Source organism: Microtus pennsylvanicus, chromosome 1 (genome assembly GCF_037038515.1).
Source record: "Microtus pennsylvanicus isolate mMicPen1 chromosome 1, mMicPen1.hap1, whole genome shotgun sequence".
NCBI classification, from domain to species: Eukaryota; Metazoa; Chordata; class Mammalia; order Rodentia; family Cricetidae; genus Microtus; species Microtus pennsylvanicus.
In genome coordinates this window covers 112,756,279-112,780,219 of record NC_134579.1, presented here as the reverse complement: position 1 = coordinate 112,780,219, position 23,941 = coordinate 112,756,279, and the positions used below count along the sequence as shown (strand labels likewise).

The following is a 23,941-nucleotide window of genomic DNA, read 5'->3' as shown; positions in this document are numbered from 1 at the left end:
CGTCGTTTGTCAGCGCCGGAAGTTGGCGTGCGCGCGTCGAACCGTGGGCGGCTCTCCACCGAGGCGTAGGGGCGCCATGGCCACAGACGGTGAGGGTGGCACAGGCCGGACGCGGAGCTGGGCTGGGAGGGACACGTTTGGTTGTTAAACGAGCATCCAGTGTAGTCGTTCGTTCACTCAGCAATTTCATTGTTGAGACAGGGTCTCACATAGATTTCGTGATGTCAAGGATGGTCTTGAACTCTTGATCCTCCAGCCTCTAGCGTGCTGGAAATCACAGGCGTGCCCGTGGTACTCAGATCTTTGTGCTTTCTCAGTAGGCTTCCTACCAGTTGAGTCCCATCCCCAGCCCTAGTATTTTTACGTAGGCGCCCTCTCCTGCCTTAGCCTTCCGAGTTCTGGGGTTACAGGCCTGCATTAGCACGCCAGTGTGTCGTTCGGTAAATACTGGGATTGTCCCCGTGTACTGAACGTTATTCTCGAAACTGGAGAGTACAGCACAGAATCAACACAGGGAAATTTGAGTGTGTGGTGTCATTCGGTGGAGAGGGGCGGTTGACAAGTGAAATCATTCCAAGAGGTGACCAGGGCTGTGAGGACAAATGTGTGGCAACTAAGTTCAAGAGGGCTGTCTTTCGTTAGAACTCCAGGAGAGATGGAGGCACTAGAACTGGATTGAGCAACACTATGAAGTTCACTTTAAGTACAAACATCCTGGGAGGTTAAACTTAGAAGAGCAAAACGGGCAGTGGGCGGATAGAGGAAAATGAGAGAGAGGCTCTTATTCATATACTAACCTGCTAGTTACAGCTTTTTTTTTTTTTTTTTTTTTTTACGAATTTGCGTGTCATCCTTGCGCAGGGGCCATGCTAATCTTCTCTGTATCGTTCCAATTTTTTTTTTTTTTTTTAGTATATGTGCTGCCGAAGCGAGCACTAGTTACAGCTTTTTTTTTTTTTTTTTTTTTGGTTTTTCGAGACAGGGTTTCTCTGTGGCTTTGGAGCCTGTCCTGGAACTAGCTCTTGTAGACCAGGCTGGTCTCAAACTCACAGAGATCCGCCTGCCTCTGCCTCCCAAGTGCTGGGAATAAAGGCGTGCGCCACCACCGCCCGGCTTAGTTACAGCTTTTAAATTACATTTCCTCCCAAAGATTCTTGCGTTTATTTATTGTGTGTGTGTGTGTGTGTGTGTGCGCGCGCGCGCGGGGAGTGGGGGAGAGAGAGAGAGAGAGAGAGAGAGAGAGAGAGAGAGAGAGAGAGAGAGAGCGAGCTCATACTTAGGAAGTCAGAGGCAAACTTGGAATGGGTTCTCTTATTGACTGTTTAGGTTTCCAGGATTGAACTCAGGTCATCGGGCTTGTAAGCAATCACCTTTACCAGCTGAGCCCTCTCACTGGCCCCGAGTTATGTAGATTGACAACATTAGAAGCATCGCTTTGGCTACTGTGTGAGAAATGGATTCTGGGGAGCAAGAGTAATTAGGGAAGTGCACTCAGCAGTCGTAGCCATGACCCACACCTCTGAGAAAGGCGGACCTGGCACAGCTTGTCTGCCAGGGAGGCAGAGGCTGAAGGAGCGTGGCAGAGACGTTTGATGCACACACTTCTGACAGGCAGCGCATTGTTTTCTTTCTTAGTCCTCTTGGTACTATCAAGGAAGGGAGCCTAAGCAGGATTTGGTTCTGCAGAAACCAGAGGTGGGGGATGGTCCTGGTGAAGAAGCTGGGCTGGGAGAAGGAGTATGTGCGCATCCAGGCTTTTCATGACAGCAGGCACTGGCAGGGTTGCTTTGTCCCTTCAAGTGCAGGCTCTTGGCTGGGTGTGGTGCCAGATGCCTGTCATCCCAGATACTCAAGAGGTAGGAGGTTACCAAATCAAGGCCAGCCTGGGCAATTTTTTAAGATGCTGTTTTAAAGGGTCATGGTTCCTAGGGAGATGACTCAGTGGTTCAGAGTACTATCAGGGGACCCTGGTTAGTCCAGCAGCCACATAGCTGCAGAAACATCCAGGGAATATGGTGCCATCTCCCAACCTCTGAGGGCACTTCATAAATGTGGCACACATACATAGCTGCAGTCAAAGCTCTCACTCATATAGAATAAATGTAATTGTTTTTAAGTAAGAAAATGCTGGGGTTGTTGTTTGGTGGCAGAGCCCTTTCTTACCATGTAGAAGTTTCTGTGTTTATTCCCAGGACCAGAGTAAATGAAGCATAGGTTCTTTGAGGACTCAGAGCCAGGACCTCCATCACTAGTCATAGTTATTACTGTGGCTGTTTGTTGAAAGCTTGTGTTAGCTGGGCCTGCTTTGTTGTGTCTGTCAGTGTGGATAGTTTCCTAATTCCTTTACATGGCAAAACTTTGTTCATAGCCGGGCAGTGGAGGCTTATGCTTTTCATCCCAGCATTTGGGAATCAGAGGCAGGCAGATCTCTGTGAGTTCGAGGCCAGCCTGGTCTACAAGAGCAAGTTCCATGACAGCTAGCAAAAATAATAATAACAACAACAACAACAACAATAATAATAATAAATTGTTCACATAAGAATTGTTTTCCCTTCTTTGGCTCTTTTAAAAAGTTGATCCCTGGTCTGGTAATGTAGCAATATAGTAAGAGTCCTTGCCTGACATTTACAGAGCCCTAGTTTGGTCCCCAGCACTGTTTCCCACCAGATGTGCTGGTACTGAAGAGACTGAAGGATCAGTAGTTTGATGTCATCCTTAGCTACGCAAGGTGTTTGAGGCCAGCCTGTGCTATATAAATAAAAACTAACTAAATAAATAATATTCTTAATATTCTTAATCCCTGCTGGCTTGGATGTTGTACGATGGCTCATCCCGGCTGCTCATGGACCAGCCTCATGGCTCAGGGGTCCCTAATCTGCTTGAAATCCTATCGTGGAGATTCCTGTTGCTCATTCAGTAAGATCAAGACCAGGCTTTAAAATGTGGATACCTTTGGGTTAAGTCAGTATACGTTTGTGGAGTGTCCGCCACATGCCAGGAGCAGAGGGTTGGCATGCCCCACCCACAGCCTAGCGATTATAGTGCTGGGGGCAGGTGAGCGCTAAGAAGGTCTGCCCAGCTCCTCAGCCCTGGTCAGCTCAGCCTGGACCTGGTTTTGAACTTGGGGAGATCCATCTGCCTCCTCCAAATGTTGGGATTCCCCAGCATTTAAAATTAAATTTTTTTCTTAACATTTATTGTGTGTGTGTTAGTGGGCAGCTTTGTTAAGTCAGGACTCACCTAACCATGTGCATGCCAGGAATTGAACTCTGGTCATCGGGCATGGCCGTAAGCCTTTACCTCGTAAGCCATCTCTGACCCTTATTTTATAAAATGAGATACTGGCTCTCAAACCTAGGGCTTCCCCAATACCAGGCAAGCACTCTAATCATTTAGCTGTGTCTTCAGCCCATAATTTTTAAGGAAACTTGGCTCTTTCGGTGAGCTCATGATCCGTCAGAGGATGATAGCCATATGAGGCCCTCTAGTTATTAAATGACCATCGGGAATGTTGTCTGTATTTCAGTTTCATGAGGCTGACATTTTGAAATGTTGCTCTTGTTCCTGTTTGCAGAAGATGAGTTGAATCTTCTGGTTATCATAGTTGACACCAACCCGATTTGGTGGGGAAAGCAAGCATTAAAGGGATCTCAGGTAAGATGGCTTGAGTCTTCCCACGATTTTCCTTAATTCCAGTTTCTGTGTATGCCACCCACTACTTTGCAAGCAGTATTGGGTCCTTACAAGCCGGGTGTGGTGGCCCTCGTCCAGTCCTAGCCCTTAGGTGGAGGCAGGCAGATCTCAGGAGATCAGGCTCATCTTTCCAGTCTAGGCATCTAGAGACACTGTCGGAAAGGAGAGCTGTGAGCATATAACAGCGCCAGTTATACCGTACAGACCAGGGAGTTCTTAGAGCAGGGAGATGTGTACCTGGCCCCACCGGACCCAAGAATGCACATGAAGTCCTCAAGCTTGGTGACCTGTTGACTGTCACCCTCTTCCTGCCTACGTATGCAGGCAGCTGATTGCCTCCTGTCTATTTTGCCTTTCTAAACAGTTCCTATATCTCTTGTATGAGGAGGCGTCTTCTGTTATATATCTGCTTGGGGGAGGAGGGTATGTTGTGCCGCAGCACGTATATGGAGGTCAGTGAACAACTTTTGGGGGCCTGTTCTTTGCTTCAATCGTGCGCTCTAGGGATCGAGCTCAGCTCATCAGCCTTGGTTTAAAGCACCTTTAACCATTGAGCTATCCCACCAGACCTCGTCTTTGGAGTTTTGAGATAGGTAGGGTCATCCTTTTGTGTTTTTACATTTAGTCTTTGTTTGTGTATGTGTGTGGATGCTTGCATGTTGTAGACACCTGTAGTTAGTTTGCTTCTTTCTCTAAGTGCTCCCCAGGCATCAAAGTTCCTGTATTTGTTGAGCCATCTCATTGACCCAAGTTTTAAATTTTGATGAAACACAGTTTATTTATTGAAACAAAACAAAACAAACGAGATTGTGCTTTTTTAAAAATTTTTTTCAGGGGGGCTGGAGAGATGGCTCAGTGGTTAAGAGCACTGCCTGCTCTTCCAAAGGTCCTGAGTTCAATTCCCGGCAACCACATGGTGGCTCACAACCATCTGTAGTGAGGTCTGGTGCCCTCTGGCCTGCAGACATACACACAGACAGAATATTGTATACATAATAAATAAATAAATAAATATTTAAGAAAAAAATATTTTTTTTCAGTACAGGAATTTGGGTATCCCAGGCTGGCCTTGAACTTGCTGTACAGCCTGAGGATGAACTTCTGGTTCAGCTGCCTCTGTCTCCTAAGTTCAAGGCTTCCAAGTTTACATGTGTGGCCCCACCATGCCAGTATTTGAGAAGTAATGTTCTCGTGTATAAACGATTCTGTCAGTAAAGTCAAGAAGGCTTCCTCTCGGGGCTGGAGTGATGGCTCAGAGGTTAAGAGTATTGCCTCCTCTTCCAAAGGTACTGAGTTCAATTCCCAGCAACCACATGGTGGCTCACAACCATCTATAATGGGGTCTGGTGCCCTCTTCTGGCCTGCAGGCATACACACAGACGGAATATTGTATACATAATAAATAAATAAATCTTTAAAAAAGAAGAAGAAGAAGGCTTCCTCTCAGGTGCTGTGCTTCCAGTTTTAGGAGCAGCGGAGCTGAGCCGAATTTTAGTGTTGAGTCACTGTGTAGGATGTCGGTGACTGTCCATCGGCACATAGTGGCACATGTCACGACGGGGAGGTAAAGACAGGTGAATTGCTGGACATTTGTTGCCCAGGGCAAGGCTCTTTCTTAAACACATTAGTGTATAAGTAAAGCTAAGTAATGAACAATCGGTTTTTCAATGCCATCTTCATCAGGAGCTGACTTGTTTTTCCCGTATTTGTCAGTTCACTTTATCCAAGTGCATGGATGCTGTGATGGTGCTGGCGAATTCCCACCTCTTCATGAACCGCTCCAACCAGCTGGCGGTGATAGCCAGCCACATCCAGGAAAGGTAGGACCAGCACTCTGCTGGGGCTGCTTTCTAGTCCTTGCTGGTTTCATACACATGTGTAGACATGCTGGTTACTCTACCCTGTCAGCCGATTCTTATACCCGGGGAAGAATGGCAGACTTGGAGACTTCTTCGGAGACCCTGGCAACCCGCTTCCTGACTATAATCCCTCCGGGAGTAAAGACGGGAAATACGAATTGTTGACAGCTGCAAATGAGGTGATCGCCGAGGAGATCAAAGATCTGATGACCAAAAGTAAGAGCCTGGCTATAGTCACTGTTACTTCCTTGTAGTGAAACTGTTGTATACTTTTAAAATGTAAGGTTTGTATTGAATCTTTGAGGATTTCATGTGTACCATGTAGTTTGGTGATATTTGCCAACCCCATTCTTCCTAACCCTTCCTATTTCCTCACCCCCTCCCAACTCTCTCTCTCTCTTTAATAATCTGGCCAGGGTTGCAAATGCCTTTGATTTCAGCACTCAAGAGACAGAGGCAGAAGATTTCCTGTGAGTTCTAAGCCAGCCTGGTCTACTTATCCAGTTCCAGGAGAAAGTTTGTCTCAAAAACAAAAAATAAAACAAAACAAAGAACCCTCTTGTGTTGCCCATATTCTCACGGTATGGGCCATGTCCTGGAGTATGGTTGCCCTGTCAGGGACCACACCCTTAAAGAAGCCAGCCTTGCCACCCCAGGCCATCGGTTGTTAACGGCTCCCCAGCTAGGGGAGGCTCACGCGGTCTGTCCATCTTAGCTACCTTTCTGTTGCTGTTAAAAAGCACTATGACCAGGGCAACTTACAAAGCGTTTAATTTGGGATTCATGGTTCCAAAGGGTAGTAGAACCTTCGTGGTAGGGAGCATGGCAGCAGGCAGGCGGGATTGGTGCTGGAGCAGTAGCTGAGAATTTACATCTCATTCAAAAGCACAGAGTAGGGGAAGAGCTAACTGGAAATGGCATGAATTTTTGAAACCTTACAGTCCACCCCTGGTGACAAATCTCCAACAAGACCACACCTCCCAATCCTTCCCAAACAGTTCTTCCAACTGGGGCCCAGGAATTCACATGTATGAGCCTGTGGCAGCCATTTTCATCCAAACTGCTGCAGCCTCCAGTGTTGTCATCTTTAAAGTCAACAGTGCCTTTCCCAGCTCAGAGCTCTAATGTCCCTGCAGCCTGCCATGGCTTTCAGCCTTTGGTCTGCAGCTGTCCTTAGAGGAAAAAGGAACTCTAGAGATGAGAAGGGGCTGACAGTGACCCAGGGCTGGGACAGACATGTGGGCCCATGGTCTCAGATGATAGAAACTGCTCTACAGTCAGAGCATGGGGATGGGCACTTGCTAAGAAGTAACTGAGTTCTAGAGCTGGAGAGATGCCTGGAGGTTAGCAGCACTTGCTGCTATTGGAGAGGACCCAGGTCTGGTTCATAGCACCCATGTAGGGAGGCTCAGTGCCCCCTCTAACTCCAACTCCAGGGTAGCCAATACCCTCTGGACCTCTGCAGGCATCATGTACACATACACACACACACACACACACACACACACACACACATACACACACAAATTTTTTTTAAAAAAAAATTGGGTTTCTAAACAATAAATTCTTTCGAGACAAAAATCTTCCTGTATCTCCCTGACTGGCTTGGAGCTTGCTGTGTAGACCAGGCTAGCCTCAGATTCACAGAAATCTGTCTGCCTCCACCTCCAGCACAGTGGGATTAAAGGTGTAGGCTACCACACCTGGCTCCATCTTAACCAGTTCTGAGTGTACAGCTGAGTAATGCTAGGTGTGCGCACTGTTTCAAGGCCATCCTACTGGCCGGCTCAAGAACCTTATCCTAAATAAAATTCCACGTCCTTTATTTTAGTTTTTTACTTTTCATCTTGGTTTATTTTACTTTATGTGTATGAATGTTTTGCCAGCATGTGTGTCTATGCACCATGTGTGTGCCTGGTTTTTGTGGAGGCCAGAAGAGGGTATCAGATCCCTTGGAGCTGGTGTTATAAATGATTGTGAGCCCCCACTGGGATGCTGGGCTTTGAACCCAGGTCTTCTGGAAGAGCAGCCAGAGCTCTTAAGAACTCAGTCACCTTTCCAGTCCCTCTCCAGCCTCTAAATACCAACTCCCATCTCTGCCTCTCTTTCCCCTAAATAAACACCTAGACACTTTGAAGAGAGGTATGGAGTAGCTTACTTGGGTTTGCTGATTACTCGTCTCCGTGTTTTGAAATCCACTTTGAACAAGTCATCTTGTGATTCATTCATGAATACTTGCATTTCATAATGACTTTATTTGAAAAAAAGACTTAGAATTTCCCCATTTTGTGCTCTTTTACATTTGCAGGTGACATAAAGGGCCAGCACACAGAGACATTGCTAGCAGGATCCCTCGCCAAAGCCCTTTGCTGTATCCTTATGCTAGTGTGTTCCAAAGCAGCCTTTTTTAGCAAGGGTGTTTAGCTGGTGGCTTCTCCAAGACCTTGTTCTCTAACACTCATGTGCAGTGGCTCCTTTGGCCCTTCAGGGTGTTTCCATGACCATCCTAAAAGCCTGGTGCTGCTTCTTAGTGAGGTATTGCTTTGTTTCTTTTGTTTTGTTTTGTTTATCTTATTTTAAGAATGAGTGTTTTGCCTGAGTATATCTCTGTGTACAGTGTGGGTGTCTGGAACATGTGGAAGTCAAAAGAGGGAATTAAATCCCCTAGAACTGGAGTTGCAGGTGGTTGAACCACCATGTAGATGCTAGGCACCGCGGTTGGGATCTCTGCAAGAGCAACCGGTGTTGTGCCCTGCTGAGCCATTTCTCCAGCTTCTTGCTTCTTACTCCGATAGTCTAGTACTTGCTTTGATCTTATTCCTTGAATTGCCATCTCTGGTACTGATTTTAAAAGTTGTTTAGCAATCTCACTGTTTAATTAGTGAGTGGCACTCTGTGGGTGAGCAGGTGACCTGGCCCGAAGCACAGGGCAGCCAGACTCTTCCTGATTTCACATGTCGTGGGCTCTCGCTTCACTTTTGTGAAGTGTCTTTGAAGAGTATTGAGTGCTGTTTACGTCCTGGCGTTTTTATCCAGTTGTCCCGATCCTCTTTTTTTTTTTTTTTTTTTTTTTGGTTTTTTGAGACAGGGTTTCTCTGTGGCTTTGGAGCCTGTCCTGGAACTAGCTCTGTAGACCAGGCTAGTCTCGAACTCACAGAGATCCGCCTGCCTCTGCCTCCCAAGTGCTGGGATTAAAGGCGTGCGCCACCACCGCCCGGCTTGTCCCGATCCTCTTTATGCCTTTCAAATTCATCATCTCGCTGGAGGGACCCACTGATTTGGGTGTGGCCCCAGTATTGGTATCAGGGATGGTGGATAGTCAGCTGTCTGTCCTGTGGGCTTCAGTGCAGAGCTCATGCTTCCCTTGCTGAGTTCAGAATTGGGTACTAAACCCAGGCCCATCCATATGGCTGTCATGGCAGGAAATGGGAGGGGGCTGGCTTAAAGTCTGAAGGTCTGTTTTCCTATTAGTGTGGATGTTTGTGAAGCAGCATGTTTATTTTCCTTAATGTTAACAATCCAGATATTCACAGAGTGAGCAAGGCAGTTAAAGGTAGGAGCTGATTGTTTTGCAATTACCGCCCTTTGATTTTAGTGCTGCATGCTTGGTGGGGTATTTAAGAATTGCTGAGGGCTGGCGTGATGGCTCAGCGGTTAAGAGCATTGCGTGCTCTTCCGAAGGTCCTTAGTTCAATTCCCAGCAACCACATGGTGGCTCACAACCATCTGTAATGAGATCTGGTGCCCTCTTCTGGCCTGCAGGCATATATGCAGACAGAATATTGTATGCTTAATAAATGAATTTAAAAAAAAAAAGAATTGCTGAACACTCAGAGGTAGGCAAATTTCTATGAGTTCAAGGCCAGCCTGGTCTACATAATAAGTTCTAGGCCAGTCAGGGCTGTAGAGTGAGATCCTTTCTCAAAATAATATAAAATAACAATTGCTTAGAAAACCACATACTTTTTAAGCTATCTTGTTTGTTAAATTATCTGTTTTTGTCTTTTTATAGATAATCAGGAGATGAAATCAAGGATATTGGTAAGGTTATACACAATTTAGATATAACTGCAGACAGGTGGAAACCATGGGAATGAGTCCAGGTGTGATGTCACAGACATTTAAATCCAGCACTGGAAGAGGGAGACTCAGGCTGATCTCTGTAAGTTGAAGGACAATGTGATCCTACATAGCAAGTTCCAGATCAGCCAGGGCTGCATAGTAAGACCCTATCTCAAAGCCATCTGGAAAAGCATTTTCAACATTGTTACTTTTATAGAAAATTAATATTTCTAAAAATCAAGAGCTCTTGGGCCAGTGAGATGGTTCTGTGAGTAAAGGTGCCTAGCCTGATGACTTCAGTCCCCAGGGCCCACGTGTATGGAGAAAACTAACTCCCAGTGTTGTCCCCTGGTCTCCCAGTGTATGCTGGATACGCTGGACCGATGCCCATCAGTCTATCAAGGACCAGGACGGATCTGGTGTCACCATTCACTTCGGGGGTTTAGTACTGAGTAGGAAGATAGACTGGAGAAGTGGCCCGGGGTTTAGTACTGGGTAGGAAGATAGACTGGAGAAGTGGCCCGGGGTTTAGTACTGAGTAGGAAGATAGACTGGAGAAGTGGCCCGGGGTTTAGTACTGGGTAGGAAGATAGACTGGAGAAGTGGCCCGGGGTTTAGTACTGGGTAGGAAGATAGACTGGAGAAGTGGCCCGGGGTTTAGTACTGGGTAGGAAGATAGACTGGAGAAGTGGCCCGGGGTTTAGTACTGGGTAGGAAGATAGACTGGAGAAGTGGCCCGGGGTTTAGTACTGAGTAGGAAGATAGACTGGAGAAGTGGCCCGGGGTTTAGTACTGAGTAGGAAGATAGACTGGAGAAGTGGCCCGGGGTTTAGTACTGGGTAGGAAGATAGACTGGAGAAGTGGCCCCGTCTTTGACTTGGAGCAGGTCATGTCCCAGTGAGTCCTGGGAGGTGCTTGAGGTCGAACAGCTGTGTTTGCAGGTGATCAAGGCCGCAGAGGACAGCGCACTGCAGTACATGAACTTCATGAACGTCATCTTTGCTGCTCAGAAGCAGGTGAGACATCAGCCTTCCTGATTTCTGAGAGAAATCCTCGGAGGCTGGGTGTGGTGGTGCATACCTTTCTGAGTTGGAGTCCAGGCTGGTCCATATAGAGAGTTCTAGGACATCCCGAGGCTCAAAAAACAAAACAAAAAACCCAAAAATGTGATCACTGTCATTCAGTGTGGTTCTGGTTGTGGCTTGGGGATTCAGAATCCACACAGGGTGCCTGTCATCCTGGGTCCTTGCGACTGGGCGGTGTTCTCAGAGCACTCCAGCTTGTATCAGGTGTCATGCTGCTCATCCCGTTAGCCCACATGTAGCTAAGACTCTCGGGTTGACGGTTTGATACAGGAACCCTCAGCTTTTCCATCTTTTATATTTTTTTAATTTTTGGCAGTGTCATTTAACCCAAGACTTTCACATATGTGATGAGCTCTATGTGACCTGAGTGTCCCCAGGAGCTTCTTGTTTTGTGTTGAGACAGGTGGGCTCTTGCTAACTTGCCCAGGCTGGTGTCAGCTCCCTGCAGTCAACACAGGCCTGGAACTTGAGAAGCCCCTGTGTCAGTCTGCTGGGCAGCTGGCTAACGGTGTGTGCCATTCACCTACAGTTTCTCTTTTGATGCTAGTGTGGCATGTGCTGTGCAGATAACTGAGATGTTCGGATAACCTGATGCATCATCTTCATTCTCTGTTTTTTTTTTTTTAATGTGTCCAAGTGTTCTGCCTGCCTGCAGACATATACATGCAACATGTACACTTCTGGTGCCCGTAGAAGCCGCGGAAGGGTGGTAGAGCTGGTGGAACTAGTTACAGATGGCTGTGAGATAGGATGTGGGTGCTGGAAACTGAATCAGGGTCCTCTGGAAGGGCAGCCAGTGCCCTTAGCCACTGCACCATCTCTCTAGCCCCCTCTAAGCCTCAGTTGGAACATACAGCACCACTGGAGCCCAGTATTACCTTCAGTGTGGTGCATGTTGCAGTGAAAAGGGGTCAGGCTTTGGAGACAGGATTGGGACCTGGACTGGATGTTTCAGAAGCCAGTGTCCACCGTGCAGCATCACTGGACATGTCAAAGGACCCATTTTAGGGATAGAGTCTGATTGGACAAAATGGAGCACATCTCTACCAATACTAGGGAGGTGGAGGCAGGAGGATTAGCACAAATTCTATGCCAGTCTAGACTATAGAGTTGAGAACCTGTCAAAAAAAAAAAAGATAAAAGAGAATAGAGTCTAGACGTCTGAGACAGCCATGACCATTGCTGTAATGTTTTAAATGCTCCTTTCAGAATATTCTCATCGATGCCTGCGTCCTAGACTCAGATTCCGGGCTCCTCCAACAGGTATGTTTCCAGGGGGTGTTTCTGGTTGTTTGTCTTGAGACAGGACCTCACTGTAGCTGTAGCTGGATCTGGAACTCACAGAGGTCTACCTGCTTCTGCCTCCCGAGTGTGGAGATTGAAAGGTTTGTAACACCATGCCTCCCCCACTATTCGAGGAACATGTAAATTCTGTACGTTGCATTATTTCTGTCTTGGGAATTAGATGTTGTAGTCGTGCTTTCTCGTTGGACCCACTAGCCTGCAAATACTGACATTGGGGACATTAATTATAAAAGCTCGACCTTAGCTTAGGCTTGTTCCCAACTAGCTCTTATAACTTAACATATTAATTTATGTTCTGCCCTGTTCCTCATCTCCATACTTCCCATCCTGCTTCCTCCTCGTCTGGCTGGCACCTCTGCCTTTCTTCCCAGAGCTCGCTCTCTGCCCAGATCCTGCCTATACTCTCCTGCCCAGCTATCGGCTGTTCAGCTTTTTATTGCACCAATCACAGCAATACATCTTCACACAGTGTACAGATATCCCACTACAAGGTGTTGCTTTGGGGTTTGGAGGGGGCAGGGGTGGTAAGATCTTACTCTAGCCCAGGCTGGGGTCACATTCATGGCAGTTCACCTGCTTTAGATGCTGCTCTTTGAGCAGAAGTTTGAAACTAAATCTTTTGATTTTACCAGAATGGCGAGGGTGTAAAGGTCACACACCTGAAATAACCAGCAAGCCATGGTGACTGCCTTTTGCTCACAAGAAGTATTTCTGGGCCAGTGAGATTGCTCAGTGGCTAAAGGTGCCTGTGCCCAAAGCGGATGACTTGAACACATATGCTGAAGGAGAGCGCCGCTCCCTCAAGTTCTCCTCTGGTCTCCATTCGTGTGCCATGGCTTGCATATGTGTGCATACACAAATAATAAACGTAAAGACAATTGTTAATATTCCTTCCTTTCCCTTCAACATTTCCTTAAAGAGTTACGTCCTTGAAGATCAGTCATCAGTGAAAAGGGCTGGTGCTGGGCTGAGGGGAGGGAGCATGCGCAGGTCCGAGAGAGCTGCACTTGTCAGTTCTTGGGCTCAACTTGACAGTAGGCATGTGGTATTTTTTGTTTGTTTATTTTGGTTTTTTTTTTAAGATTTATTTATTTATTATGTATACAGTATTCTTAGTATTCTGCATGTATGCCTGCAGGCCAGAAGAGGGCATCGAATCTTATTACAGATGGTTGTGAGTCACCATGTGGTTGCTGGGAATTGAACTCAGGACCTTTGGAAGAATAAGCAGTGCTCTTAACCCACTGAGCCATCTCTCCAGCCCTATTTTGGTTTTTTGAGACAGGGTTTCTCTGTGTAGCCCTGGCTGTCCTGGAACTCGCTCTGTAGACCAGGCTGGCCTCAAACTCACAGAAATTCTCCTGCCTCTGCCTCCCAAGTACTGGGATTAAAGGCTTGTGCCACCACCACCTAGCCTGTTTTTTGTTTTTAATGCATAAGTGCATTTTAAGGAATTGTTTAGAGATACCTAAGAATTCATTACATTTTATTTAAAATCTAGTATCCCTCCCCGTGAGGATGAGACACAGTGTAGGAGTTAGTCCTGGGTGTGGGCGCCATATGACATCAGTGCTTGTGTCTGTGTCGTGTTCAGATGAGGGTGACTGCTGCCTCCCTCAGCTCCTCGGCCACCCTGGCTTTATGTATCTACACTGTTGCAGTTCCCATTGCCTTACGTATTAGGCTTTCAAGGTGACTTGATTTGCAGCTCTCAAAGGGTCGTTAACTTGGAGATAACTCTAGTTGAAAGCTGGCTCTGGCCCTGTCCCTCACCAGGATGCCTCGGGTGCACATGCCATCGGCTCCTGGACCTCAAGTCACGGGCGGACAGAGCTCTGGCTTTTCTGCGCAGTGGCTTCTCCCAAACTCTGAGCCCTGTCTCTGAGCAGAGCATGGTTCACAGGGCAGCCACCCTGCTTTCCCTCTTTCTCTTCCTCCCTTTCCATACTGCTGTGATCTGGATGAATCTGTCCTCAGCACAGATGCTGAATCCCACTCCTGTCTTCTTTCCTAACTACCCCTTCTGTGGGGCTTGCAGACATCTGGGCTCTCTTAGCACACTCAGTCTGTCATCTTGGGAGTCAGAAAGAAGCTGATGATGGCATAAGACAGGCCATGTTACTCCCTTGCTTAACTGCCCCCACCCCATCCCTAGCATCCCAGCACACTTTGGCTAATACCCAAGTCCTTGCCTTGGCCTTCTGTTCACTCCACATCTTCTCTTTTCCTGTGGACCCAAGGGTGGTGTTGCCTAAAACCATAGTTAACCTGGGCTGTTGTGGCCTAGTGCCTTGGCACTTCTCCCCTGCTACCTAGGCTTGGCCCTTGCCTTCCCTCAGCTTTCCTTCCCCATCACCCACTTGATTGTCATGGAAATTAAAATCTATAACATCAGTTTTGTGCCCAGCAGCCCGATGTGCTCTTCTCCCTCCTCCCCCTTAAAACTAGCAAGGAAGCCGGGCGGTGGTGGCGCACGCCTTTAATCCCAGCACTCGGGAGGCAGAGGCAGGTGGATCTCTGTGAGTTCGAGACCATCCTGGTCTACAAGAGCTAGTTCCAGGACAGGCTCCAAAACCACAGAGATACCCTGTCTCGAAAAACCAAAAAAAAAAAAAAAAAAAACTAGCAAGGAAACTTTAAAGCAAAGCATTGGAAAGCTCATAATACGCTGAATGGCACAGAGGGCAGAGAGTGATGCTGCCAGGGGCTGTCCTGCCTGTTGGCAGTGCTAGGAGCTCACCTGAGGAAGAGACACAGTAGCCTGGGAGTCTGGAGCAGAGCTGAGTGATCCTGTCTGTAGTGTGGGCAGGAGTGAATACATGAACCTCACACCAGCTGACTTAGAGACCTGTGGGAGTCCTCATGAATCCCACTCCCCTGGGAATGCCAAGGTTCTGTGTTGTTCATGACCCCTCTCTCTTACAGGCTTGTGACATTACAGGGGGATTGTACCTGAAGGTGCCTCAGATGCCTTCCCTCCTGCAGTACTTACTGGTGAGTTATCGGGCCATCTCTAACATACCAGGGTAGGAATTGCTGGGAGAGAATGGCTTCAGGGTTCCCAGGCTGAGAAGGGTAGGCTTCCAGGTCTTTGAACTCTGAAAGTTTTTGCAGATGTCATATGATTATATAGCAGAGTGGTGTGGGGCTGACAGCATGGCTCAGGGAGTAAGGGTGCTTGCCGCCAAGCCTGATGACCTGAGCTCAATCTCAGGATCTGTACGGGGAAAGGAGAGAATCACCTCCTACCAGTTGTCTTCTGCCTGCCATGTGTATGTGCTCACACACATACAAGTGCACAAATTAAATGAAAAATTAAAAAAAATTGTGGGATGAATAACGATGAATCTTAATAGGTGTTAAAGGAAATTATTATTTTGTGTATGTTATGTCCCCTGAGTGCATGTGGAGGGCAGAAACCAACTGGCAGGAGCAGTTCTCTCTTTCCAGGTGTGGCAGGAGCAGTTCTCTCCTTCCAGGTGTGAGGAGCAGTTCTCTCCTTCCAGGTGTGGCAGGAGCAGTTCTCTCCTTCCAGGTGTGAGGAGCAGTTCTCTCCTTCCAGGTGTGAGGAGCAGTTCTCTCCTTCCAGGTGTGAGGAGCAGTTCTCTCCTTCCAGGTGTGAGGAGCAGTTCTCTCTTTCCAGGTGTGGCAGGAGCAGTTCTCTCCTTCCAGGTGTGGCAGGAGCAGTTCTCTCCTTCCAGGTGTGGCAGGAGCAGTTCTCTCCTTCCAGGTGTGGCAGGAGCAGTTCTCTCCTTCCAGGTGTGAGGAGCAGTTCTCTCCTTCCAGGTGTGGCAGGAGCAGTTCTCTCCTTCCAGGTGTGAGGAGCAGTTCTCTCCTTCCAGGTGTGGGTCCAGGAGTGGAACTCAGCTCATCCAGGCTTGCTCGCATGTACCTTTCCCCACTGAGCCAGCCATATAATCAGCCCCAGAGGACAGGCTCGAGTTAGTATTCTGGTGCTGATTGGCTAAGATCTGCTCTTGAGTGTGACGACTGGCTGAGCTCTGCTGTCTGTGTGATGACTGGTTAAGCTGTTGTCTGTATGATTGGCTAACGCTGCTGCTTGTCTGTGTGTGATGATTGGCTAAACTCTGTTGTCTGTGTCTGGACTGTTGCTGTTTTAAAAGTTCCTTGTATATTTTTTCTGTTTTTTGTTTGTTTGTTTAAACAGTGGGTTTTTCTTCCGGATCAAGATCAGCGATCTCAGCTAATCCTCCCGCCTCCGATCCACGTGGACTACAGGGCTGCCTGCTTCTGTCACCGAAGTCTCATTGAGATTGGCTATGTCTGCTCCGTGTGTCTGTCCAGTAAGCTCACGTGTAGTTTTTCTTCTTGTCTCTGTTGGGGAATGGGGCAGCACAGAACGAAATCTGGTTTTCAAATCCTTATTTCCTTGTTTTTGTTTTTTTTTTTAATTTCGAACAGTTTTCTGCAATTTCAGCCCCATCTGCACCACGTGCGAGTGAGTATCTTCACAGGTGCTGATGGGAGTGGGTTCCCAAGGACTTCCGAGCCCTGAAATGTTCTTCTCTCTCTATCGTTCCAGGACAGCCTTTAAGATCTCGCTCCCTCCTGTACTGAAGGCTAAGAAAAAGAAACAGAAGGTGGCCCTGTGATGAGCGATGTGCACGCGTTTCCCCTTCTTGCTGCCTCCTGCTCTCCCTGGAGGGCGCTGCTCTCATCCTGTGCTTGTAGGGTGGAGCTGACGTGCACCCCAAGCCTCCCATGTTCCATGGAAAGGGGATAAGCACAGGGTTAACACTTTCTGTCTGTTGCTTAGCAGAAGCCAGCTGGGCCTGGTTCATCTGTTGTTGCTCTCTTCCTTGGGGCTGGGTGTTGAATCCCCGCCTTGCAGGTCCTCGGCCAGCACCCCACTGCTCCGCTGCAGCCGCCTGGGATTTTGTCCTTAGATTTGTCCTCCGTCACAGCTTATCATCTACATTCTGGGCTTCCTGTACTAAAAGATGGGCAGTGAGTGAAGTTGGAATGCCACTCGGGAAGGTGACCAGCATTGGGTCATCATCAGTCATGACAAAGCATCTTGGTTGGACTGGTGTGCACATGCCTGGAATCCTGGGTCAGGAAGGTTTGGAGTTCAGATCCTGCCTGTCTTTTAAGAAAATGGACATTTTATATCAAATAAGTTGTTTCCTTTAACTATATTTAAATGTAACCTGACCTAAAGGCATAAGCCTTCAATCCCAGCACTCAGGGTGCAGAGATTGAGGCTAGCCTGGTGTACGCAGTGAGCTGAAACCAATCAGGGCTGCATCTTGCCACTTCATTTACAAAAACAACCAAACCAAACCAGTAGTCAGTGTAGGAGACCTGCTGACTCGAGGCTCCCCGCAGCTGTTGGCTGTTCTGTATTTGTCTGGTATGCCCTCATATTTGCACAGAGTTAACCAAGATTATTAGTAATGGTTTTCAACAAAAATGTATAAAATCTGAATTTAAATATACAAAAGGAGCAATCGCAGGGGCTGTGGTAAAGGTTGTCAGAGACACACGCGAGGGAAGAGTTTGTTGCCTGGGGTCAGAGCCACCTCATGGGGAAAAGAAGCTATCTAGAGGTATAACCCTGTCATTTTCTAATAGAATAACATTAATGTTGGAGAACTGTTGGATACTAAAATGTAAATGAGTTTAATCGAAACACTTGTAATTTCAACAATAAAAATTCTATTTTTATATTTACTAATTTTCTTAAAGTATTTTTCTAGATATTTTCATTAGTTTTTTCGAGACAGTTTTTCTGCATAATAGCCCTGGCTGTGTTGGAACTCACTTTGCAGAACAGACTCACAGAGATCCTCCTAAGTGTTGGATTAAAGGCGTGTGCCACCACCACTCAGCTTGCATTGAGCAGTTTTTGTTTTTAATTACTAAAAGCTTTCTTAAGAACACTGACCTTCCAGAGGACCCAGGTCCAGTTCCCAGCACTCAGGAAGCAGCTCACAACTATTTGTTACTCCAGTTCCAGGGCATCAAGTGCCCTCTCCTGGCATCCACATGCACCAGACACAAACATGGTGCACAGACGTGCATGCATGTGTAAACAACCGTACACAAAGAATAAAAATCTTAAACCCAAACAACAACACAAATCAGCAGGCTGGCATGATAGCTCAGCAGATACTGTGACCAGACTCATCTCCAGGGCCATGTTGGAGGAGGACAGAACTGACCCCTGAGTTGTCTCCATTCGGGCCCATTTGGGACTGAGGCATAGACTTGGAGCTGGTGCCTGGAGGGCCTACATATAAAGGTGGCAGGGGCAAGTGCAGGTGCCACTTCTTCCAGCTGTTGCTGTGTGGGCCGCTGCCGATCATGGACCTCCGCCTGAGGTGACAGAAGTCCAAGCCAGTTAGCCGTGGCTAATGGATAATGACAGTGGGAGTGGAAACATCCATGGGCCACCAGCTGTCTTTGAAGGGGAGGACCATGTTACTCCACTGATTGTAGGTGTGTGCCACCACTGCCCAGCTTGAACTAGCCTTCACCAGTGGAGGGTTTTCCATGACACTGGCTGCCTGCTTTTGAGGCAGTGAACCGTTTTTGGCTGGGATTGAAGGAAACACAGAACACGGCCTGGGTCAAACGAAGAAATATACAGATTTTGAATATGGTAACTAGGCAAGAGGCACCTTGGGCTAATTCTAAGGTTCTCTGGCTTTGCTCATAGTGCATTTGGTGTTACCATAGAGAAAACATGAGATGCAGTTGATGACCTTACACAGGAGTCTGCAGGGCCATGACTGGGATGCTGTGTAAATATACAGTGGTCTTCCAGGAATGGCAAGCGGTAGCCTGGCAGAACTAACGTAAGCCTGGCAAACTAGTCTTTAGCGTTCTTAAAAGTTACAGACCTGGGACCTAGATACCCCTCTACTCCCCTACCCATGTTCTGATACTAATAGGTTTTACTTCATGTGTATGATTGGTTGCCAGGAAGTATGTGTATTTGCACCATGTGCAAGTAGTGACTAAGGACGCAAGAGCCTTAGGGCATCAGATCCCCGGGAAGTGTAATAACAGGAAGTTGTGAGTTACCACGTTGGTGCTGGGAACCGAATTGTGATCCTCTGCAAGAGCAGCAAGTGCCCTGAACTTCTGAGTCATCTTTCCAGACCCTCAATGTGGTTTCTTGAAGTCTGGGATGGAAAGAACCTATGATATCCATTGAAAGTAGGGAGCTGGAAAAGCAAACAAGGTTTGGTGGGCAGGGCGAGGATTGGAAAGCAGGCGCTCTTGCACTGGACCAATCATGGAACGCTGCTGCCCGATTGGTGGTTGCTATGGCTACTGGTACTTTCGCTAGACACGTAAAGCAGACTCTCTTGACCTAGACCAATCACGACATGCCCATCACCGATTGGTGGTTGCCATGGCTGCGGGCTCTCAGTTTGGCAATATGGCGTCGGCCGGGCGGCTAAGACTGCCGCTTTTTCTCCTCTGGAATATTGCGGGCTTGTGAATCAGACGCGTTCTTGGCATGGGCTCTCTGTCGCTACTCGGCCTCCTGTGGGGATTTCTCCTGCTGCAGGACGTCCTGAAACCGCTGCGTGGGGACCCGGGTGTGTATGGCGTGGTATGGCCTGCATGGCCCAGCCTAAGGGAACCTGGAGCTCCTAGGATCCTGGAAACCAGGACCACGTAAAAAGCCAGCACACGCAGCCCAGGCACAGGTTCTGCAGTAGCTAACCCCACCCCGCACCCTTCCTTCTCTCCTAGTTTTTATCCCATCTTTCATACGAATGTCCAGCCCTGAGGTCAGCGCGTCCCTGGTCGGAGGCAGTGAGGATGTCACCGTCTCTCTGATTCCGTTGCATGTCGAGAAAGGTAAGAGTCTGGCTTTTCTTGGAAGGGTGGGTGCTGTCCTCAGCAGAGTGGGGGTGGGGAAGAAAGGCAGTATCTTTGTGTTGTAGACAGGTTCTGGAAATGGGACCTTGAAATAAAAGTGGCCAACAAGCCGGGCATGGCAGCACATGTCTTTAATCCAGCACTGAGGAGCCAGAGGCAGGTAGATCTGTGAGTTCCAAGCCAGCCCGGTCTGCTTAGTGAGGTGTTTTTGTTTTTGCTTTTGTTTTCCAAAGAAAAAATTGACCAGTATTCATTGAGATAGCCCCCTGAGTTTTCCACACAGCATCTCAGGGTTCTCATAAGAACAGTAGGGCCACCAGGCAGTGGTGGCGCACGCCTTTAATCCCAGCACTTGAGAGGCAGAGGCAGGCGGATCTCTGTGAGTTTGAGGCCAGCCTGGTCTACAAGGGCTAGTTCCAGGACAGGCTCCAAAACCACAGAGAAACCCTGTCTTGAACCGACAACAACAACAAAAAGAATGGTAGCATCTCTTTATCCCGTTGGCAAATGAGGAGAACTACTGCTTGGCCAATCTTGTTTAGTGTCTGTGGAGATTCCCACCCTAGGACTCTCGACCCCTTAGCTGCCGGACTCTGATGACTTGCGTTCTAATTTTCCCCTTAGGAGTGTTGCCAGTTCCTACTTGTGGTGGTCTCAGCAATGAGACGGGAGATTGGAATATGACTGTGAGCCCCGGTGTGGTAAGACCTGAGACAAAAGCTCTGTTGCATCTGTAGAGGCCTCTTGTGTAGGCTTTGTGCAGGTGTGCATGCGTGCGTGTGTGCAGGTGTGTGTGTGTGTGTGTAGCTGGGGATCAAACTCAGGTCCTGTCAGCTCCCAGATGTTCTTGTGATCTGACATTCCACGCTCCATGAAAGTGGAATTTTCTTTGGGCCACCAACCAACTCCCAGATAAAGGCATGGAGACTGATTAATGATATGAATGCTCAACCTCCGCTTACACTTCTCCCACCGGCTCTTCTAACTTAATCTAACCTGTTCATAGTCATCTACATTCTGCCTCAGGGCTTTTTACCTTTCTTTCATTCTGTATGTCCTACTATGTCCTACTTTCCTGCTTCCTCTGTGTCTGCCTGGCCTCTCTTTCTCCCCACCCCAGCCTGAATTTCTTCTGATTACTCGCCCTGCCCAGAAGTCCTGTCTATGCCTCCTCTCTTGCTATTGGCTGTTCAACTTTTTATTAGATCAGTCGGGTGCCTTAGGCCGGCAAGGTAAAACAGCAACACATCTGTATGTGGTTAAACAAATATTCCTCAACATAAATAAATACAGCACATATTTGCATAGTTAAATATTCTGCAACAGTTCCATATTCAGTATTATCTGGAATTATCTGGAATTGTGGGCTATCAATGTAGATCCCCTATCTAGCATGAAGTTCCTGCCTTAGCGTTAATGGTGTGTTTGGATGTGTTACAGGTAGAGCATTCAGACATATAGGACAGCCTGCTTTACATAGTGAGACCTTATCTAAAAGAGAAAAACAAGCTAGGCAGTGATGGTGCACGCCTTTAATCCCAGCTCTTGGGAGGCAGAGATCTCTGTGAGTTTGAGGCCAGCCCCGTCTAGAGAGCGAGTTTCCAGACAGACACCAAAGATACAGACAAACCCTGTCTCGAAAAACCAAAACAACAACAACAAAACAGATCAAAACAAAGTAAAAAGCATGAAACTTATTTATTTATCATTTATTTATTTATTTGAGACAGGGGTTCTCTGTGTAGTTTTGGAGCCTGTCTTGAAACTAGCTCTGTAGACCAGGCTGGCTTTGAACTCACAGAGATTCACCTGCCTGTTTCTGAAGGGCTGGGATTAAAGGTGTGTCCCACCACCACCTGTCTAGGCACTAATTTTTTTTTAGACTTATGAGATGAGGCATCTCCTACTGAATAAATGTTTACCAAGTGCTTAGTGGACTTAGTGTGGATGTGAGAGACACACAAGTGAGAAAGACTGCGTTAGGGATGGACACTTAGCAGTTCAGGGCCACCCTGAGAGAAGCGGAGCTGTTCCCATCTTCTGCCTCAAAAGTCTTCTCGGCGAACTGGCTTCGAATACTGGACCTGTGTTGACCTTTCTCTTTTTTTTTGATTTTATTTATTTATTATGTATACAACATTTCTTCCATGTATGCCAGCAGGCCAGAAGAAGGAACCAGATTTCATTATAGATGGCTGTGAGCCACCATGTGGTTGCTGGGAATTGAACTCAGGACCTCTGGAGCTCTGGAGGAGCAATCAGTGCTCTTAACCTCTGAGCCATCTCTCCAGCCCCCTGACCTTTCTCTAAGTGTCTAGAAGTTGTTTGCTTTTATGTTTAAGATAAGGATAAGGGGGAGGGGAGCCAGAGAGATGCTTCAGTGGTTTCTCATGTTCTTGCAGAGGACCCAGGGCTGGTTCACAGACATCCACACTGGCAGAACACCCGTGCACATAATATAAAATATATATATATTGAGTTTTATATTAACACACACACATATATATGTGTATATATACATACACACACACACACACACACACACACAGTCTTAGGGTTTCTATTGCTATGAAGAGACACCATGACCACAGCAACTTTTATAAAGGAAACATTTAATTGGGTGGCTTACAGTTCAGAGGTTTTGTCCATTATCATCATGGTGGGTCATGGTCATAAGCAGGCAGAAATGGTGCTGGAGAAGGAGCTGAGAATTCTACATCTTGATCCAAAGGGAACAGGAAGTGAATTGAGACACGGGGCATGGCTTCAGGATATGAGACCTCAAAGCCTAACTCCACAGCGGCACACTTTCTCCAACAAGGCTACACCTCCTAACAGTGCCACTCCCTATGAGCCTATGAAGACCAATTACATTCAAGCTACCACATATGTATATGTATGTGTATGAGTAAGATTAGGAAACGGGGATGGAATGGTGGGGCACAGCTTTAGTCCCAGCACTTGGGAAACAGAGTCAGGTAGATCTCTGTGAGTTTGAGGTCAGCTTGGTTTACATGGCAAGTTCAACACCAGCAGAAGTACACAGTGAGATCCTGACTCAAAAAAGAAAAAGAAAATTTGGATATGGAGTTGTGTAGATGGCTCGGCGGTTCAGAGTTCTTCCAAGAGAAAGAGCCAGAGGCCAGTTCTTAGTGCCCACACAAGGTGGCCAACAAACACCTGCAACTCTAGCTCCGGGACATCCCGCATTCTTTTTTTAAAATAATAATTTATTTTTATTTTATTTACATTGCTGTTTTGGGAGGGTGTCAGATCCCTTGGAACTGGAATTACAGACAGTTGTGAGCTGCCATGTGGGTGCTGGGAATTGAACCTGGGTCCTCTAGAAGAGCAGCGAGTGCTCTTACCCTCTGAGCCATCTCTCCAGCCCTAAGCATCCGGCATTCTTTTTGGGCCTCTCTTGATACCTACACACACACACACACAGAGCATTTATACATTTATACATAACACACACATAAGTAAAAAGGAACAATTTTAAAAAATCAGGAATTAGTCAGGGAATGTGGTTCAGCTGGTAGAGTGCTTGTCTAGCCTGTGTGAAGCTCTCAGTTCAGTCCCAGCAACAGTCACGTGCGTGTATGTATACACACACTGAATAACGAAGGTAATCATGAGGGGGTCCGGAGCCTGGGTTCCACCGGAAGTGAAGAGAAGGCTGCTGTCTTTGTATCGCCAGTTCTCCTTCTGTCAGTTGAGCCATCTTGGTAAAACGATGCAAGGCTCATGTGTGAGTTTACAATGTTTTCTGTTTCATGTTCTCATCACTAGAGATGCTCACTGTGAGACACTTTAAAGGCACAGCCATGTTTTCCTTCCAGAACGCACTGGAAGTGACGGTCCGGTGGAAGAAGGGCCTGGACTGGTGCTCCTTAAACGAGACTGCCTCCTTCTCGGAGCTTCCGTGCCTCGTGCAGACACTGCTGGTTTCGGCATCCCACAATGCATCCTGTTTAGCACATCTGCTCATTCAGGTGGAGATTTATCCCAATGCGTCTGTGACCCACAATGCATCAGGCAAGTGATGTCTGTGGACAGATACTAGACGTGGCTCTA

At 47.4% G+C, this 23,941-nt stretch overlaps 2 protein-coding genes and 1 pseudogene across 6 annotated transcripts in view; 2 read left to right on the top strand and 1 right to left on the bottom strand.

Moving 5' to 3' along the window:
- Nucleotides 1-22: 22 nt before the first annotated feature.
- Gtf2h3 (general transcription factor IIH subunit 3) lies at nucleotides 23-17,698 on the top strand. 4 transcript variants are annotated; one of them, XM_075978739.1, is made up of 14 exons: nucleotides 61-89; nucleotides 3,575-3,654; nucleotides 4,058-4,145; nucleotides 5,407-5,513; nucleotides 5,602-5,768; nucleotides 7,861-7,923; nucleotides 9,076-9,105; nucleotides 9,565-9,593; nucleotides 10,556-10,630; nucleotides 11,909-11,962; nucleotides 14,930-14,998; nucleotides 16,173-16,308; nucleotides 16,427-16,463; nucleotides 16,548-17,698. In XM_075978739.1, the coding sequence occupies exons 3-14, from the start codon at nucleotides 4,074-4,076 to the stop codon at nucleotides 16,615-16,617; spliced, it is 909 nt and encodes a 302-aa protein (XP_075834854.1). In that variant the 5' UTR covers nucleotides 61-89; nucleotides 3,575-3,654; nucleotides 4,058-4,073; the 3' UTR covers nucleotides 16,618-17,698. The 4 variants fall into 4 exon arrangements, with proteins under 4 accessions (XP_075834846.1, XP_075834869.1, XP_075834854.1 ...); XM_075978731.1 differs by lacking the exon at nucleotides 4,058-4,145 and having other exon boundaries at nucleotides 23-89; XM_075978754.1 differs by lacking the exons at nucleotides 3,575-3,654; nucleotides 4,058-4,145 and having other exon boundaries at nucleotides 45-89.
- On the bottom strand, nucleotides 817-897 carry LOC142842772 (U6 spliceosomal RNA; annotated as a pseudogene).
- Nucleotides 17,699-19,387: 1,689 nt separating the features above from the next.
- Tctn2 (tectonic family member 2) overlaps nucleotides 19,388-23,941 on the top strand; it is a 31,369-nt gene continuing 26,815 nt past the window's right edge. For both annotated transcript variants that reach the window (XM_075978721.1, XM_075978715.1), the window contains exons 1-4: nucleotides 19,388-19,578; nucleotides 19,736-19,843; nucleotides 20,489-20,565; nucleotides 23,707-23,902. In XM_075978721.1, coding sequence (XP_075834836.1) covers nucleotides 19,497-19,578; nucleotides 19,736-19,843; nucleotides 20,489-20,565; nucleotides 23,707-23,902 — 463 coding nt within the window. In that variant the 5' untranslated portion in view covers nucleotides 19,388-19,496. The remainder of the gene's footprint in view (nucleotides 19,579-19,735; nucleotides 19,844-20,488; nucleotides 20,566-23,706; nucleotides 23,903-23,941) is intronic.

Bases quoted from the DNA above. Each gene is read 5' to 3' on its own strand.
- Gtf2h3 (XM_075978731.1), top strand. The intron at 3,655-5,406 runs GTAAGATGGCTT...CGTATTTGTCAG, and splicing joins AAGCATTAAAGGGATCTCAG to TTCACTTTATCCAAGTGCAT. The intron at 11,963-14,929 runs GTATGTTTCCAG...TCTCTCTTACAG, and splicing joins ATTCCGGGCTCCTCCAACAG to GCTTGTGACATTACAGGGGG.